The sequence below is a fragment of the Mytilus trossulus genome, chromosome 10 (assembly GCF_036588685.1).
Source record: "Mytilus trossulus isolate FHL-02 chromosome 10, PNRI_Mtr1.1.1.hap1, whole genome shotgun sequence".
Classification (NCBI taxonomy): domain Eukaryota; kingdom Metazoa; phylum Mollusca; class Bivalvia; order Mytilida; family Mytilidae; genus Mytilus; species Mytilus trossulus.
The window spans coordinates 43132544-43153200 of NC_086382.1; the positions used below are offsets into that span (position 1 = coordinate 43132544).

The following is a 20657-nucleotide window of genomic DNA, read 5'->3' on the forward strand; positions in this document are numbered from 1 at the left end:
ATCATATGTTTTGTAAAATGCACTATATAAATAAAATTTAGAAGTTAGGATAGACTTTGTGCACATAACTGTAATTAGGTAAGTGAATACATGTTTTGACTTTAATTATGTAATTGAATATTATTTACCTGTCAATCATATGTATGCTGCAATTCAAACATGTTGGTACCATGGTTAATGTTTACTCTTATTATTTAAAAAAACCCAACATACTCCTTCACGGTAGAACATTTTAAACGCATATGTTTGGGATAGTTTCCTTCCGGGGATAATTAGATATAATCCGTTAAATTGACAATAGTGGAGCTTACCAATTATGCAGTTGTTCTTTGACGCATAACCCGCATCAAAGATGTCCATTATCACCGAATTACATTTTTGTTAAGCAGCCAGCTTAGGCACGTCTCATGGAGCTAAAAGGCCGAGCTTTACTCATCACTTGGCGTCCGTCGTCCGGCGTCGTTAACTTTTTTCTTCTTCTCTGAAAATACTGGGCCAAATTTAACAAAACTTGGCCACTATTATCTTTGATGTATCTAGTTTAAAAAGTGTGTTTTTTGACCCGGCCAACAAACCAAGATGGCCGCCATGGCTAAAAATAGAACATAGGGGTAAAATGCAGTTTTTGGCTTATAACTCAAAAACCAAAGCATTTAGAGAAAATCTGAAATGGGTTAAAATGTTGATCAGGTCAAGATCTATCTGCCCTGAAATTTTCAGATGAATAAGACAACCCATTGTTGGGTTGCTGCCCCTAAATTGGTAATTTTAAGGAAATTTTGCTGTTTTTGGTTATTATCTTGAATATTATTATAGATGGATATAAACTGTAAACAGCAATAATGTTCAGCAAAGTAAGATTTACAAATAAGTCAACATGACCAAAATGGTCAGTTGACCCCTTTAGGAGTTATTGCCCTTTATAGTCAATTTTTAACAACTTTTCGTAAATCTTCATGATCTTTTAGAAAAATCTTCTCCTCTGAAACTACCGAGCCAAATTAATCCAAACTTGTCCACAATCAATATTAATTTATCTAGTTTAAAAATTGTGTTTTTGAACCGGCCAACCAACCAAGATGGCTGCCACGGCTAAAAATAGAACATGGAGTTTAAATGCAGTTTTTGGTTATTACTCAAAAACAAAAGCATTTAGAGCAAATCTGACATGGGGTAAAATTGTTTATCTGTTCAAGATCTATCTGCCCTGAAATTTTAAGATGAATGGGACAACCCGTTGTTGGGTTGCTGCCCCTGAATTGGTAATTTTAAGGAAATTTTGCTGTTTTTGGATATTATCTTGAATATTATTATGGATAGAGATAAACTGTAAACAGCAAAAATGTTTAGCAAAGTAGGATTTACAAATATTAAAGTCAACAGGACCAAAATGGTCAGTTGACACCTTTATGACTTATTGCCCTTTATAGTCAATTTTTAACCATTTTTCGTAAATCTTAAGTTAGTTAACTTTTACAAAAATCTTCTCCTCTGAAACTACTGCGCCAAATTTTACCAAACATAGCCAGAATCATTATTAGGCTATCTAGTTTAAAAATTGTGTTTTGTGACATGGCAAACCAACCAAGATGGCCGCTACGGCTAAAAATAGAACATAAGGGTAAAATGCAGTTTTGGGCTTATAACTCAAAAAACAAAGCATTTAGAGCAAATCTGACATGGGGTAAAATTGTTTATCTGTTCAAGATCTATCTGCCCTGAAATTTTAAGATGAATGGGACAACCCGTTGTTGGGTTGCTGCCCCTGAATTGGTAATTTTAAGGAAATTTTGCTGTTTTTTTTTTTATATTATCTTGAATATTATTATGGATAGAGATAAACTGTAAACAGCAAAAATGTTCAGCAAAGTAGGATTTACAAATGAGTCAACAGGACCAAAATGGTCAGTTGACACCTTTAGGACTTATTGCCCTTTATAGTCAATTTTTAACAATTTTCATAAAATTTGTAAATTTTTAGTAACATTTTCCACTGAAACTACACGGACAAGTTCATTATAGATAGAGATAATTGTAAGCAGCAAGAATGTTCAGTAAAGTAAGATGAACAAACGCATCACAATCACCTAAACACAATTTTGTCATGAACTGTCTGCTTCCTTTGTTTAATTCACATATACCAAGGTGAGCGACACAGGCTCTTTAGAGCCTCTAGTTTTAAATACTAGAACTTGTATAAATGACTCTATGATATAGCATTTGTTAATGCATATTAGTCTTAAACGGACATTTGTAACATCATTTCTGAACACTGCTTGATCCAGTTATGTGGCTGTCTTTCTGTCAACTTTTTATTTATTCAGTGAGGTTAGAAGAAAATTAGCTTTCATCAATTTGGTACTTTTTGGTAGCTATTTGGACATTTCGGTATGATGTTAATATTTACAGTTGACTACCAAATACAGAACAGTCTGAACATAGACTTAACAAATCTGGACTTTCTGTACGAGAATTGTCTAAATAGTATTGAAATTACTGCAAAAAAAGACTGAAGGTGACTCAATAATTATATTGTCTTTTAAAAAATGTACTAATTAATAAAATGGTGAATTCATGTGTTAGTTTTGAGAAATTGTGAGGACGTACAGTCACTTATACCAGCGTAAATCCACTTAATTTTGACTTTTGTGAATAGTCCGCTTGGTAATAATGTCAATAAAGCACATATCTAATTTTACTGCAATGAAATGTAGGATGAAAAACCTACAGCTGTCAAATTCAAGGGAATATTAAACGAGACTTTTCTGTATGCAACCGGATGTCACGAACTCTGATTAGGTGGTAATAGAGATTTCCAATAAAATGACTATACTCGACATAACTGACCTAACTCAACGTATTTCGTCCTACTGCATTGAAGCATGACGGAGGGGAGCATACACTGCATGCATGTGTTACTCTTTGAACACGCATTGTTGCTTGAATATGCCTTCAGTAAAAATCAACCACAACTATTTTTTTTACTCTTTAAATATTTTGTCATTAAACTTTGAATGATTTTATTAACATGAATACTATAATGGAACAAGTACATTACCAACTTGTAATCAAACACACCCATAATTTCTTGTCATTTCACTTGACCCATATCTTAGTTCTTCTCACATTATGAATTTTAAAAACTACCAAGACGACATTTAGCATACAAATATTAAAATAACGAATTCCGAAGCGAGAAGGTTGTCGTTTTGTTGTTTTAAAAAGATTTAACATTTAAAGTAAATTCCAACACACCCGAATGTAAAAGGTGTACTCGACTTGTAAAACAAAATAAGAAATTAAATATTATAAAACATTAAAAATCGAAAAGAAGAATCTATCTGATAACGACACACAAAATCAATACAAATATCAAATAATAAGTTCATTAAATTTTGCAATTATATCTGAAAATCAAAATCATTGTCAAAACCATGAAAGACAACTCCAATGAATCGTATGATACGTAGATACGTATATATAAGTGGTCTTATGACAGTGAAGTTTAGGTGGGAATCTCCAGAATCACGTGATATAAAAATCATGATTTCTTTCGTTTTTCATCATCTTGGAAATATTTGATATTGAATAAATTTATTATGAATGGGTTTCCTAGTTTATGAATACTTAGTTAAAACTTGAGTAACGCATTTTACAAAATTAATTGGTTAGCAATAACCGGTCCCTTTACGTACGTACGTCGAGTTAGGTACGTATGTCATTTTATTGGAAATCTCTAATAAAGCTATATCATTACCGTAAAGCTGTTTAACAAGCCGTATAATGGTTATGCGATACAAGTAAACCAATTGATTCTTTGAATCAAGCTATTTTGAAATGATCCTTTTTTTCTTTCTGTAGAGAGATCTTAAATCATTGTTTTATTGGTACTACAATTTGAATGTTTTTTATGAAATACATCATAACTACATGTGCATTGTTTTATAGGTATGAACTCATATGGTCCTACATTATACCGATAGTGTGGGATTATAATTTGGCATTGCAGAAGTTCATTCTTTAAGTTGACTCCTATATACTACCTTTCTTGGAAATGTTCTTAGAGTTAAAAAAAGTCTCGGAGGACCAGATTTATTAATTTATTGAAAATGGCGTTTAAACTGGTTTTAAGTCACCGTAAGTACTCTTAGACCGGTATTTGGGTTGCCTTGTCCTAATATTACTTGTTGTTTGGTAATTAAAGCCAATCTGTTAGGTTAGGTAATTTTGAACTGATTTACAGAAGTTTACAGATGTTATCATTAAGTGTTGTTAAACAACTGATCGAAGGTTAAAGCTATGATTGATCGCCAATTACCATGTTTAGCACCGTCACATTCTTCATGTGCTAATCGGAAATAGGGAGCAAGTAATTCTTTAATTGTGGTTGGTTGTTGTATACATATTACGTTTATAACTGACTATATGGACGAATTTACTTACATTTACCCTTTTTGCTACATCCAGTTTATTTGGATTTTATTGGATAGTTGTGTCTTTGAGAAACATATCAAAATAAACTCATCATAGATACCAGGATTCAAATCTTATATTTGCGCCAGACGCGTTTTATCTACAAAAGACTACTCATTGACGATCGAATAAAAAAGGTAAAAGGCCATAAAGGGAAAGAAATTGAAGAGCATTAAGGGAAAATAAATTCCTTAAAATTTCAAAAATACGAATTTGTAAACAGATAACTTATTATTATAACGTTATGAATGATAATCAATGCCAACACATCAGTGCTGTCTACTACCCAAAATTTATTGGGTTTGTAAACCTCTGAGGGTTTACGCAGTATATAATGGACGAGTGATGTAGTCTTTCGGAACACCGGGTGTTATTCGGAACACTTCTGTTCTTTCTATGACCACCTTTCAAATACATGCGCAATAGCTATGACCACCTTTCAAATGCATGCGCAATAGCTTACTAATCTGTTGAATATGCATTAGCATCTTAAGTTGCTAGAGAGATATTTTACGTATGATCTGAAATTTATTATGATATAATATTTTCTTGCACACGATTACAAGCTGCTAATATTAACCTACATGCGTAGTATTTTAATTAGTCAAACGATGTAACCAGCTGTGTTTAGATATGAGATAATGTTTCATGTAAACAATGCGCTTTATATTCTGAACGAGAATAATTAAAAATAAAATTTTTACAAAGAGTTTTAGTAGCATTTTATTTAAGATTTTACGTTTAGTGAAGATGTACATGTTGTAAAAAGCAAGCTATTTAAAATTGTTATACTGAAATTAAAGGGAAGTCTTTCTTGCATATGATTAAATTACAGTTATTTTTTTTGTTTGTTAAATATTGCAACTTTAATAAAAAAATAATATGTTTATTAAAAATGAAATTAAATAAATATTGAATATGAAAAAATAAAATATTTTGAACGAGAACAATTAAAAATAAAATCTTTAAAAAAAGTATTAGCACTTTTTGGAAATTTTACGTCTAGGATAGACCAAGGACATGGAAATATAATCATAAATACCGTGCCTCAAAAAGGTGTAAAAATGAGGATTTTTCAAAAAAAAAATCGTTTATTGAAAATAACGTTAAACTTAATTATAAAAATTATGTCCGTATTTATTTTCATTAATGTTGCAAATTTAAAGTTATTTTCTTTGTTTAAATATTGCAACATTATTTACTTTTTTTTTTAAACAAGGAGGTCACATAATAACCTCTGAATCCTTTTCGTCATTAAAATGCGACTGATAAGTATAGATATTCAATATGAAGGGGGGGAGATAACCGTGACTGAAATCACTTTAATTACGACTGATAACCTAAAAAATAAATCATGCATGCATTTTTAGCAGATTTAACCAGGTCGGCGATAAGATATCGAATATAAAAAAAGAAGATATGGTTTGGTGTCAATGAGACAACTATCTACAAGAAACAAAAATAACACAGAAATACAAACTATGGGTCACCGTACGGCCTTCAACAACAGGCAAAGCACGTAACGCATAGTCGGCAATAAAAGGCCCCGAAATGACAATGTAAAACAATCAGTCAAAAAATGAAATTAACAAAGTCCGTATCATCGTATGCGTAACTTAGTTGCTCACCAGAGGAACGCTACGCAAGCGTTTAAACCAGCGTTCCATAAGTTTGAAGTACGTCGAAATGCAAAGGTATACGCTTGGTGAACGCTTTTACTTCAGGAAAAATTTAATGGAACATAAAAAATTCATTCAGCTCAAGCGTTTGTTAAGCGTATACCTGTAAACTGCATGCACATAATATACACGCTACACGAGCGTTGAAAACGCTACAGATAAGTTTGAGACACGTTAAGGGCACATTGCATACAAAAATACTCGTCGCCTTAAAACTTTCATTCAGGAGAAGAAGTCCGATACGGGTGAAACTTCATAAAACCTACCGGTACAGAAGATATAACACCTTCTTCAACTATGCAACATGGGACTAGACATAGAAGTACAGGAACTACTCCAATTAGTTTGAGCTGTACAAGATCTACAAAAATATCCCGCCTGCCTCAAAGCTGCATAGGATCGACCACGGTCCAGCACAAATGATACAAGTACCAACCAGAGTTACAATGACGTGGTAGTAAGTCTTTAAAGGTCACCGAGCGGCCTCCAAAAATGAAAAAAAAACACTATTTAGTCGGCTATTAAATGCCCCGACCATTAAGATTTAAAAACAAAAATCAAACAAAACTAAGCAGCCTTATTGATTAACAAAATAATTTACGAAAAAAACTTGACCGCCATGAATTATGAACAACAACCACTGTACTACATGTTCCAGGCTTTAGAATGGACATTGGCACATTAACAATGTGGTGGCCATAAACCCAACCCTCCGAATGAACAAAACCTTAAGGACTACACTTCGCAAGAAAAAAACTGTAAAATATCAGTTGCGATTCGCGTCCTTAAAAATATGGGTACGGTGCACAATAATCACTTACATAAAAACAATTGGCACAATTAAATCACTGATATAATCGCAATGACCGAAAGCTTTTCAAAGCTAGTGAACATGTAGACGAACCAGTGGACATAGACGGACTGGTAAACATATAAACAGACGGGCGAATGTGACAGACTTATTGACAAACATTCACATATAGACAAACCTGCAATTGGGAATGTAGAAAGACTAGGAAAAACGCTTAGGTACGCTTTACGCACACCCAATGCACGCTTTAAGCTAGTTGTGCACACGATACAGATATGATTGACAGGTTGAATGCACCAAAGTTACTAGCGTATTGGTAACGTGCATGATTTTTTTTTACCACGGCCGACGTACGCCGGATCTATACGTTGATGTGTGAAGCCGGTATTACATTAAATAAACAGGCAATGTCAGTTTCTAATTCTTATGCGCAACAAAAGTAATATAAGACAATACATCTTTATTTAACAATTATCTAATATATATAAGGCCAAACAAGCATTTGGGTTTACGATTGCATTTCTTTTTTTAAAGAAAGCAACTTGTTTTTTTTTTAATTTATAAATCTATCAAATAAATATCGATATCAAATTTTGCAGAACTTATATTATTCGATTTTGTTGTTTCTAGATCTTAGTGGTATGATTAATGCGTTTAATGCAAGCATACTGATATTAACAGCAAAGATAAAATTTATTTTGAATATATATATTTATCATATGTTAAGTAGTAAATACAGTAGTTTTGCATGTTTGATAAATAGCTTGCTGTTTAATCCATATCGCGCAACTTTGGTGCGCACCCTTTATCGCATACCCTTTATCACACCCCTACTTATTTTTTTTAATTATTTTTTTTACATAAAGTCTGATTTGGTTTTTTTTGGCTTATGACAAATTTTCCTCATTTTTTTTTAATGACGCCATTGTTTGGTATGTGACGTCACGAACGTCGTTTTCAGATTGTTTGTGCTGTCACGAACGTCAAGTTTTCATATTTTTTGGCACACTAAATGCAACTATAAAAAATACAAAAATAAACAAAACATTTTTAAAACAATAGCACGCAAATTGTAAGGTAACCAAGGTGCTTCGGATTAGTAATTGAGCAGTTCTTTTTTAACAGGCCTTTGAAACAAAACAAAAGTAGAACTGAAGGTAACCCAGTGCTATGGATCAGAAAACAGTTCATATACTAGTAATACTCTTCTGTTAAAACATATGATAAAGCGTATAATACAGGGCAAAATCCATATCACATGCCGTATCACCTTCGACCAATATCATCCCTCGGGCCTAAAGGACCTTGGGCTGATAATGATGTCTCTGGATGATACGACATATGATACGGAATTTGCCATGTATTATTCTCTACATACATGTATATAGAACACGTGTCTCATGTCCATCTCTAGATTAGCCTTCCGTGACAAGGTAACACTACCATTATTGAGGTTATATTTTAATAAAGCGGATGTGGTCGAGTGGTCTAGAGCGCTGGACATGAGGATAAGCGATTGGTCCTATAGTGAATCAAAGGTGTGAGTTCGAATCCCGCTGAGGGACGAACAAAACAAATTTCAGTACAGAATCTAACTCTAACACTGTTTGGTGTAATTTTCAGACTTATATATATATATATGTACACAGCCATGTATCACCATCATTGCTGCTGATCCGATGGATAAATCTGTTGTAGAGTTGTCACTGACTTCGATGTGCTTAAATATATAATATATATATATATATATATTTAGAAACATTTAGAAAGTGATTCTACAAAAGAAATAAGTAATCAAATTAATGAGCTCCTTTCAGATATGAACAGCAAAAACACATAAATGACGACACGTACGACTATCTACGCCCTGATGAAACATGCACAGACGGTCGATTTTTCTTGCTCCCAAAACTTCATAAAGAAGGGTTTCCGGGAAGACCGATAGTATCTGCAAATGGCCATCCAACCGAAAAAATATCTGAATTCGTGGATTACTATCTAAGACCACATGTTAAAACAATGCTATCTTACATTTAAGATATAATAGATTATTTGAAGAAAATGAGTTCATTAAATCCCTTACCAAACAACACAATTTTGGTATCGATGGATGTGTCTTCTTTATACACAAGTATTCCCAAAAATGAAGGAATAGTCCCTTGTAAACAAGTATAAAACAATCGTAAGGATAAACATCCCCCAACAGACTGTCTGGTTCAGTTGCTGAGACTAGCATGACTAGTGCTGGAAAACACAAATTTTGTATTCAACGACCAGCACTACCAGCAGGTTGACGGTACCAGTATGGGAACCAAAATGGCACCTTCTTTTGCCAACATTTTCATTGGGAGTTTCGAAGAATGCATCGTCTCGAATGTCCCATACAGACCCTTGTCTTTGCTCCGTTATATTGATGACATCGACATCAAATGGAACGAAACTGCAGAACGTCTGCACGAATTTCTCGGTTTCAGTAACAACTTTCATCAATCGATAAAGTTCACATCTGAAGTTTCAAAAATTGCGTTTCTCGACACCACCATATCTTTAGAAAACTAAGTCATGACAACCGACCTTCACACCAAAAGAACTGATAAACACCAATATCTCTCTCCGAAAAGTTGTTACCCGAAACATTCCTCCCGGAGCATTCCAAACAGCCAAGCCATCAGGTTAAAACGGATTTGTTCATCGGAATCAAAATTAAACCATCATTTGGGGCAACTCAGACAGCAACTTAAATCAAGAGGTTATAAGAACAAAAATATTTCAGAAGCTTTCGGTGAAGCAAAAGAAAAAGACCGAACACACCTACTCAAATACAAAGAAAAGACGGCCCAGACAAATAAAATCCCGTTTGTTGTTAGCTTTCATCCTGACCTGACAAATCTTTCAGTAATTGTCCACAACCAAAATTTATATAAATATAACCATATATTTATAAATTACCTGTTTAAAAAAATTTTGGTTGTGGACAATTACTGAAAGATTTGCACAAAAAAGTGCTGACTACTGGGCTAGTGATACCCTTGGGGAAATAAATCTCCACCAGCATTGGCATCGACCAAGTGGTTGTAAATAAACTCATCATAGATACCATACTGCTGTTCAAATCTCACAAATCGATAGAGAGAAAATAAACTAAAACCGAGGGAAAAAAGATCAACTAAAAGAGGAAAATAACAAAACAACAGAAACACTGAAGTGCAGCAAAACAAACGACAATTCAACATAGAAACATGCTATTAAATAAAAACTGTCATATACCTGACTTGGAAAATGGTGGGTTGAACCTGGTTTGGTAGCTAGCCGAACATCGCACTTAATTGCTAAGTTAAATATGCCGCTACAACATCAATATTACATCTGTATCTATGTAGCAGCATTTCAGCAGCAGCTACATATTTGTTTCACAGTTGATACAATATTAAGGTGTTCTTTCTTTATTATTCAAGAACAAGAGGCTGTCACAACGACAGCAAACCGGATTAATTAGCATTTATTTGTGTCATGGCAATATCACAAGAACCATTACTAATGATTGTTGAAAGTGAAAATAGTCAATATCAAATTTGACCTCTATTTTAACATCTGTATCAACATATTAAAATTTGAAAAGCTTAGATTGAATTGTTCGTGAGTAAATGCAACAAAGTGAATGGAAACACCATTTTACGATCTTTCAAGAACCATAACTCCTGAACGGTAAAATCGTCATTATTGAAATTGACCTCCATTTAGTAATCAGAAACAATATATCAAAATTTGGGATGCTTTGGTAGAACAGTTCATGCGTAAATGCACGGACACGACTGGAAACGCCATTTTACGATCTTTCAAGAACCATAACTCCTGGACGGTAAAAGTCAAAATCGCCATTATTGAACTTGACCTTCATTTAGATGTAAGTAACAACATATTAAAATTTTAAAAGCTTTGGTTGAACGGTTCATGAGTTAATGCATGGACAACATTTGATTGCCGCCCGCCCGACCGCCCGCCCGCCCGCCCGTCCGCCCGGTAGGCCGCCCGCCCGCCGAGCATCCCCAAATCAATAACCGACATTTTTGTCACAAAAATCCGGTTAAAAATGATCAATTATCTTTAGACAATTATCGTCCAATATCATTATTAAATGTAGATTTGAAAATACTTTCTCATGTTTAAGCACAGAGACTAAAAAAACTTCTTCCTAAATTAACTAATGATGATCAAACCGCATATGTAAAAAATCGCTTTATTGGATTTAATTTACGGCAAATCCAAGATATAATGAACTATGCAGAATGAAACGGAATAGATGGGGCTATAATATTTGTTGATTTTAAAAAAACTTTTGATTCTTTGGAATGGGAATTTATGTTAAGTGTTCTAAAACATTTTCGTTTTAATGAATCATTCATATCATGGGTTGAAACATTATTTAAGGGAATACAGACGTGTGTAATAAATAATGGATGGGTCCGAAATTTTTGAAAACTCTAGAGGACTCCGTCAAGGGTGTCATTTATCGGCTTTACTTTTTGTTTTACCGGTCGAAATTATGGCCGATCGATTGAGGCAATCCTCAGACATTAAAGGTTTTCGTATTACTTTAAATAATAAAACACATAGACGGCGTGCACAAAGCTGAGTCCACAAACGTAACGTCTTCAAATAGCTAAAATCATTTACGACGTCGGCATTTCCCCCCGAGAAAACGTAAGCGTAACAAAAACACTGGACACGTAGTTTATCACATAATTTTGAAAATAAAAGTTCAACAAGTGTCATTTTTTCGAACAACAAAGTACAGCAAATGCACATTCTGAAAATCTAAGAAAATACATGCTAAGAGCAGTGTAAAGGAATTAATAAGCGACTATATCGTAGACCCTATTCAGAAAATAGCGTTAAAACGTCGTTTCTTTAAACTGTAACATAATAGCTAGACATTTAAAAAATTCCGGTGTTAAGTCTGGACTATCGAATCATTCATATTTTGCGGATTGTTTTAAACCTCTTGTTTTGCACATTTCGAATATCGAGTCATTTCGATGTAAGAAAATAGCAAGTACATATTTTTTTTCACCGATTCTTCCCTTTTCTGATATTAATCCTTCCAAATTACTACTTGTTACACATAACGAATTACATTCCAAACTCATCCACAATGTCAGATTTTGATTTTTTTCAGGTGAAGTTCGTATGTTATCATATTCCGAATCCGAAAAAAAATATTGTACGAAAATGCAGGAATATGTTGAATTTGTACAAATTTTAGGTCAAAAACTATATTTTATGCTTATTTAATGTTACAAGTTACATATGTTTTTGCCGTTTTTTCTATGTTCGTTTCATTCTTTATAGATTTAATTTTGATAATCTTTTTAATCAAGTGGATTTTAATAGCTGGTTCTAATCGTTTTATCATTAAAAAAACTTCCTTTTTAAAATATATGTTTGACACGGTTGTATAAAGCTACTTTTAAAAGCGCATTTTACAGGGGCCGTCAACTTTGTGCACGCCGTCATAGCATTAAAATATCACAATTAGCTGATGATACAACGCTGTTTTGTAGTTAAAAATCAGGTATATCTATAGCTATGAATATAATTGAAACATTTGGCTCTTTCTCAGGGTTAAAGCTAAATCGTAATAAAACAGAAGGAATTTGGATCGGGGCGCTTTAAAACAGCGTAGATAAGATTGAGGACATACGCTGGACAGACAAACCCGCCAAAGCTTTAGGCATTTATTTCGGTCACGATAGACTTCAATATGAAAAGTTAAATTGGGAACCTAAAATAGATAACATATAATCATGAATTAAAACATGGTAAAAAGAAACACACTTATTGGCGAATACCAAAAAGGGGGGTTAAGAATGATCGATTTTGACAGTTATTTTACAGCACTGAAAGCCCCATGGGTCTCAAAATTAACATCAACCAATATACCGAATTGGAAGATTATTCCTACCAAATATTTTAACAATCTTGGTAAAAACTTTCTTGTTTTTAACATGAATTTAGATAATATTAATTTCAATAGATGGACTTGGAAAAATACCCGATTTTTATTTACAAGTAATTTCAAGTTTGGTTAAAACAGGACGAGGTTTATCAACATTTTCTAATCACTTTTCTAATATTAGAAAACAGATTATTTGGGGAAATAAATACATTAAATATCGCAACAAATGCTTGTTTTTCCCGAACTGGGTTAAAAGTGGATTGGTTTATATAAACGACATGTTGGATGGTAAAGGAAATTAATCCGAAAGTTATATTTAAAAAAAAGTTAATTCATAAAACAAACTGGATTGCAGAGTTTAAGATGTTAAAATCCTGCATCCCAAAAAGAATGGATGCAAGTTTAAAAAAAATAAAACTCCGTTAAGAGCAAAATCAATATATGTAAGGTTAAATTAAGATGGCAAAATAAACAAATTGAAACAAAAGATATCAACAATAAAATACTCTATAAAACTTTACTAGATAAAAAATATACAAAGCCAATCGGTATCAACATTTGGACAAGATATTTAAAATTAGAATACGTACCACAGATGCCATTTGTATACGATTTTATATTTAAAATTTTAAAGGAAAATAAGTTAAAAATGTTCAGGTGGAAACTGCTTCAGTATATTATTCATACAAAGCAGCTACTATTAAAGTGGAAAATATCTGAGAACGATAAATGAAACTTTTGTAAAACAAATTAAAAGAAGACGATTATTTGCATTACTTTATTACATGTTCATTTTTAAAAGATGTTTGGGAGAAAGTACATCAAGAATGAATTTTCAAAACAAGATATTGGCAAAACATATAGTTTTTTGATACAAAATATCAGATCAAGGGTATAACGGTTTTAATTATTTCCTGACAATTATAGGTTTTTGTATTTACAAGTCGTACTATGTGTCCGAGCTAAAATTGAAATTTTTAGATGTGTATGCTATGTTTATAAAGGAGCTACGAAGGATTATGAATGAGAACAAAACAGTATCTCAAAATGTATTTTTCATAAAGTTAAAAAGATTGATATAATTGATGGAAAAAAATAACGTTTATATTTTTTTTATATTCTGTGTATTTTCCTGGATACTTAGAAAGTATTTCACAGGGATACTTTATTGAAGCTTGGACAATGAAGTAAAGTTGTAACAAGCAATTTGATGAATAAAGAATATTTAAATGTTGTTTAAAAAAAGAGAAAGTGATTTGTACATGTATTATTGTTACACAATTACCATGATCGTGAAAAGTAAAATATATTTCATAACCGTAATCCTTATATTTTAGGAACTCCTCAACATGAATAATACAGCCCTTCTTTTTGTTCTTATTGTTTTTGCAGTAGGTAAGAACTTATCTTTCTTAAAAAGATTCAATATGCTTTACATTTTCTGTGCTTACTTAACTTGACATCAAACAAAAGGTAAACATCGTTTAATTCGTTTTTAGCAGTACTACCAATATCACCATCAAAGCGTGAAGCTCTACATAACAACAGCACATCGATACTAAATTTTGTATATACGACAGACGCGCGTTTCGTCTACAAAAGACTCATCAGTGACGCTCGAATCCAAAAACGTTTAAAAGGCCAAATAAAGTACGAAGTTGAAGAGCATTGAGGACCAAAATTCTTAAAAGTTTTGCAAAATACAGCTAAGGTTATCTTTGCCTGAAGTAGAAAAGCCTTAGTATTTCAAATTTTTTTAATATTTTTACACAGTAAATTTATCATTATAACCATATCAATGATAATTCATGTCAGCCAAAAAAGTGCTGTACTGTCATCACAGTTTCTGCATTCAAATGATCGTGAACATATTTTTTTTTTAAATTTTCTGAATATTTATTGAGTATGGATTTATATTCTAAATAATTAGGTGGGCACCACAGTTTGAACAAATTGATAAGTGTGATTCTATAGTAAGGGATGACATCAAAAGTTCAATGAAGGATAAAAAAAAAACGGAATTCACATAGTTATTTCACTGACCTCTCCCTTTAATTAACTTAATTTGGGAAAAATTGATTTACCTTTCTGGATATATGTAAAATCGAATCTGGATTACCAAAACTTAAAAATGAAAATATTAAAACAACCAAATATGTTATAATCGTGTTAATTTTTGTTTTTGAATAGGTGTAAAAGAGTCTATTCAACAAGGGAAATGTACCACCAATTTCTGTACAACCATCAAAGACAGCGCTGCTTGTAATGGATGTTGTCGTGGTATCGGATGTACTGGCGGTGGACAATGCAGTGTATTGAATGGAGTATCTGCCTGTCATTGTGATGGATGCACTTGTAAGGCATTTTATTTAACTAACTTATACATGACAAAGCTTAAATTGACAATTCTTAGTCGGAAATTTAATATTTTTATTTCCATTTTGACATTTCTTTCAGAATTCAATCAACAGTTCTGTACTTTACCGATATGAAATTCTGATGAATCGACGAAAACACATAACAAAAGTAGCAGACAAAAACTAATAGAATTCTATGGACTCTAAATGAAGTGAGAAAGGGTGCATCAAATCGATAAAAAAAAACGACTTAAGCTATGCAGGCATCCCCGTCATAAAAATCCACATGAAATTAAAACGTAACATAAAGAAATATGATACAGCCTGTACAATAATAGTTAAGATAACTATTCTGGTATCTAAAAATCTAAAACTACGCCAGAGAGAAAAAATACACATATATCATTATGGGTTGTAGAACTTGAATGGGTCGATTTCAGTCATTCTTCGTTATACCTCTGTTGGAGTAATTGTTGTGTATTGAGCATGCGCCTACTAAATACGTCTGTTGACCATTAACGTATGTCAACTGTTATTTTTTATGCATAATTCGATTTTGATAAAAGTATGTGACTGTTTTAAAATTAACAATTGGAAGGTTGGAATTCACACGTATATCATTATCAGGGTGTAAAGCTAAGTCGCCTCACAGTGTCAATTTCGATAAAAAGATCAAAATTTGAAGCAGACCTTGTAGTTCTAGTATTCACTGGAATTTACGAGACGAATTTAAGGAACTTCAGAAATATGGATAATTGAGAAATAGGACATCCGAAATATGCAAAAGTGAAACGAAATGTGTGTGCATGATGTTTTTAGTATTCACTGTAATTTACGAGACGAATTTAAGCACCCAAAGAAATATAGATAATTGAGAAATGAAACATGCAAAATATATTTGAAAGTGAAACAAAACAAATTTGAATGAGGGTTTGTTTTGTCCTACTGTACAAAGTCGGCTTTATATGAGTCAGCAGTGGTGCATAATTCATACCCATTAGAATATCGACTTTCTGCTGCGATATAAAATTATGATACTAAAAATAGCCCAGTAACTTTGCTTATTTTTTTTCGATTTACCTCGTTATTGACATTAATGCGCTTCTTCACAAAGTATAAATGTTCATGACAAAAAAGGTTGTTAATTTTTTTTTTGTCGAAACAGATTTTTTTATTACTACAAAACCACTAAAAAGATTTCCTAATTTGATCAAATAATAATGAGGTTATAATCTTAACAGCTATAGACAAATGATTGGAACTTTAAGATACTTTATACATTAATTTATTAGAATGTCCCAAATGGAGCCAAATTTAACACCGTTTGTTACACAATTACACCTACAAAAGAAAATGCGGTATGAGTGCCAATGAGACAAGTCTCAATCCAAGTCACAATTGTATTATATTAAAAAAAGTAAACCATTAAAGGTTAATGTACGGCTTTCAACACGGAGCCTATGTTCACACCGAACAGTAATAGATATAAGGGCCCAAAAATTAACAAGTGTAAAACCATTCAAACGGAAAAAACAACGGTCTAATCTATATAAAAACGAGAGACGAGAAACAGTTATGAACCAAATCTAGAAACGGCATGTACTTAACATCATATTCCTGGCTTAGGACAGGTGCAAATAATTCCAGCTGGCCGGTTTACGCGTTTTAATAGTTACAAACCTTCGCCGATATCTGAAATAATAGTGTAGCAGCACAACATAAAAAGACACACTTTAAAATATAAATTGAGATAGCTTAACTCAATCAAAAGAAATATTAACACAAGCAAACATACACTGAACGGACAAATTTGATTTATGATAAAATGTAATTACAAAATCAATAAAATAAGGGATGAATAATTAAAGTCACAGTTGTATACCTCTGTGGAATGGTGACAAGTTAAACAAATTCAGAAAATCAACAAACCCTTGAACACACGTGATTTTCTTTTATAGCCAAACCAGTAACTCATGATACGTGTACAAGCACATTCTGTTCTAGTGGAAAGCTCGATGATAACGGATGTAAAGGTTGTTGTGTTGGTATGTTAAATGGTTGTGGCCCCTCCGGATCTTGCCAAAATTCACATTGTAAATGCAATACCTGTGTAGTAAGTATTTTATTATAAGTAGTGGTAAGTCATGACATGAACATGATTAAAACGATGTATTTGATACGACTGTCATACAAGTGAAAGGTTAATCTAGTTATAAAACCAGGTCTATTCCACCATTGTCTACATAATAAAATACCTTCACCAAGTAAAGAATATGCCAGTTGTTATCCAATAGTTTGATGTGTTTGTTCGTTTGATACTGCCATTAGATAAGGACTTTCTGTTTAGAAATTTCCTTGGACATCAGTATTTTTGTTGTTTTACTTTTTTCTATGAAATGTAAAAGAATGGGCAAAGATACCAGAGAGACAGTCAAGTTTATAGATGGAAAATAAACTAACGACGCCATTGCTAACAAAAAAAAAGACAAACAGACAAATAATAGTACACAAGGCACAGCATATAAAAGGTTTTTCGGAAGGATAAGCAGATCAGGTGCCACGTGTGGCACCTGTCGTGTTGCTCACATTATTGCAAACCCGGGACATACTATAATTATGCATCCAAATTGGAAACGTAGACCAAGACCAAAGATATGTTGAAACTTTTTTTTACTAAATACTTAATCAATGACTCCTTCAATTTTATCTTCACCACCCTTTTTAAAAATTGCACTTGATCCTAAAAAAGTTCTCTTTATAATTCACTATTATTTGCATTATTAGGTGATTGGTATTATCATGATATGCCATCGTATTGCTTATATTACTATGCATATTGATGAATTTTCTGTTAGTTACATTTTCGGATAATGTCCAATTCGGTATCAAAATTTTTTTTTTTTTTAAATGAGATTTGGGACAAACTAATTACATTTGATGTTTATTGGATTTGGAAGATGATGATCTTCAAACACTTATTCCAGCACAGTTATATAAGATTTTCTTTATTGGAAAAAAGTTAAGTATTTAATACAAAAAAATATATATAATGTCATTTTAGAGAAAAACAGGACCAGGACCATGAAAAGTAAAGGGTAACGGAAAGGAAAAAGTAAACTAAGAGTTCAAGATTTGTTAAAACGTATAGACATCTAGATTTCAAAACAGGTTCTCAACAAAAATGCTTAATTGTTTTACAGTGAATATGTTTAGTAAGGAATAATGTATAATCCCTGATATTTGTTTATGAATAATGAGTATATAATCATCAAAAGTTCAGGAATCATGCATTATATATGGAAAAGGTAAAAAGTCATTTATAATATGTAACTTATAATATAGAACTATATTTAAATATCTAAATAAACAAAATTGAACAATACTATAGTGCAAATAATTTCTTTTCACAGACTACTAAGAATGAAAATAAATTGACATCTACGATTGCACACTTACCAATTAACAATTTTCATGCTTGCTCTGCCTCGAATTCCTTGAATCTGAGTTAGGAAGGTTAAAAAAGTGGGAAAGTCACCTCAGATTGATTTTTGTTTTGGACTTGGGGAGAAATCTGTTTGTAGCCAGACAATATTCTTTTTATGAACAATTACCATCATTTTTTTGGGTCCCTCTATAAGAGATTTTTATGCAAAATCTGTATCAAAACATTGCTGTTTATGTGTTGTCCTCCAAATTGTGTTCAATCTGTTAAAAATGTGTTTTCTTTCTGTACGTTTAGTTGCATGTGTTTGCTTACTTTAAAATGTGTAATTGGAAAAAATGAAACCATTAAACAATTAGTCAATTATCTTCATTGCCATTTTGTTTTACAGCAGAATACTTTACATCACATTCAAAACTAGTATATATTTGTTTAGGGGCCAGCTGAAGGACGCCCCCGGTGCGGGAATTTCTCGCTACATTGAAGACCTGTTGGTGACCTTCTGCTGTTGTGTTTTCCTTGGTCGGGTTGTTGTCTCTTTAAAACATATTCCCCATTTCCATTCTTAATTTTATTGAATGTGCTTTTGGCATTATTAAACAAGGATATGTGGTTTGATTGCCAATGAGACAACTTCAAAGTTCAAATAAAGTGTTTGTTACCAATATAGATAACCATAATAACCAACAATAAGAAAACATATACAGTTTTGTTGGTTATAAAATACGTCTAGTCATGAAACATGTAACACAATTACATCGAAGAAATTAAAGACCTAGTCTATGACAAAACAATTAAAAAAAAAAGACATTAACTAACGACATTCACTTCACTAAATGCTTCTAATTTGGTACAAGCACATAAAGAATGTGGCGCCGAAAGTCACTGACATTATAAATCACTGATTACAAGTAAAGTTTTGACTATCATTGAAAATGTTGATATTTTTATTTCTAATTTTTAATTCTAGAAATTTGTATATGCGTTGATATAGTCGAATAGGTACAAAGGGTACCAGGGTTATAACTTCTTCTACATCAATGATGCTCAGATGAAAAAATTTAGAAGGCCAAACAAAATTAATGTAAAGTTGAAGAGCATTTAGGACCCAAAATAATAAAAAAAAAAATGAGCCAAATACTGCAAAAGGGAATCTATGCTTTGGATAATAAGATTCCAAGTTTATCGAATAATTTATACGTTTGCAAACATTAAATTGAAATAAAATATCATATATTTGATAGATAAACACGTTTAAAAAATACAAGAACATGGACAGAAACATAAATGGTTTCTAACATGTTGAAAAACAAACATGATTTTTTTTTTATCATATTTGATTTATATCTATAAAAACAAATGATCTTCGCATTATTAATAATCCCTGAAAACGTCGTTCTTTTACCTTTTTGTCTCTCATTTTGTAATATTTAAAGATTGTCAAAAATTAGTATGAACTTCTTAAGCTGAGATCTATATTTCCATCTAAAAACCTTTTTTATGTTTCTTATGTCGTCATAAAAATGAGACGGGTTTATAGGCGGACCTTATTCAGCATACATGCCTTCGCTTAGCCTGTAACTAGTCAAATTTCAATTTTTCAAACCTATCGGAGATGCTAACCGATGAATGCCACAGCAATAACGCACAGTGCGATTATCATAATACAATTATCATAATACCAAACACCAGAGCTGTAGTACCAAAAGGAATTATAGAAGAGTTAAACACATTCACAGATGTGAATCCAATCTTTGTCTGCATATTTTACGGATTTCGTTTTTATCATTTATATTCTTCTTGCGTTATCAGTTTGTGATAAGGAGTACTGTTCACGAACATTTTTTGTTTAATAATTACATCATTCGGATGTCAAAGTAAAAGCCTAGAGCTGTAGTACCAAAAGGAATTATACAAGAGTTAAACTTGCGCGGGGTTT

The 20657-nt window shown here is 32.3% G+C and overlaps 1 protein-coding gene across 1 annotated transcript; it reads left to right on the forward strand.

The window, feature by feature from the left end:
* Window positions 1-19081, forward strand: LOC134686266 (keratin-associated protein 5-2-like). The gene is made up of 5 exons (XM_063545937.1): window positions 1-78; window positions 14257-14314; window positions 15110-15274; window positions 17235-17389; window positions 18338-19081. Exons 2-5 carry the CDS (start codon window positions 14269-14271, stop codon window positions 18359-18361), a joined length of 390 nt encoding a protein of 129 aa, XP_063402007.1. The 5' UTR covers window positions 1-78; window positions 14257-14268; the 3' UTR covers window positions 18362-19081.
* Window positions 19082-20657: the final 1576 nt, after the last annotated feature.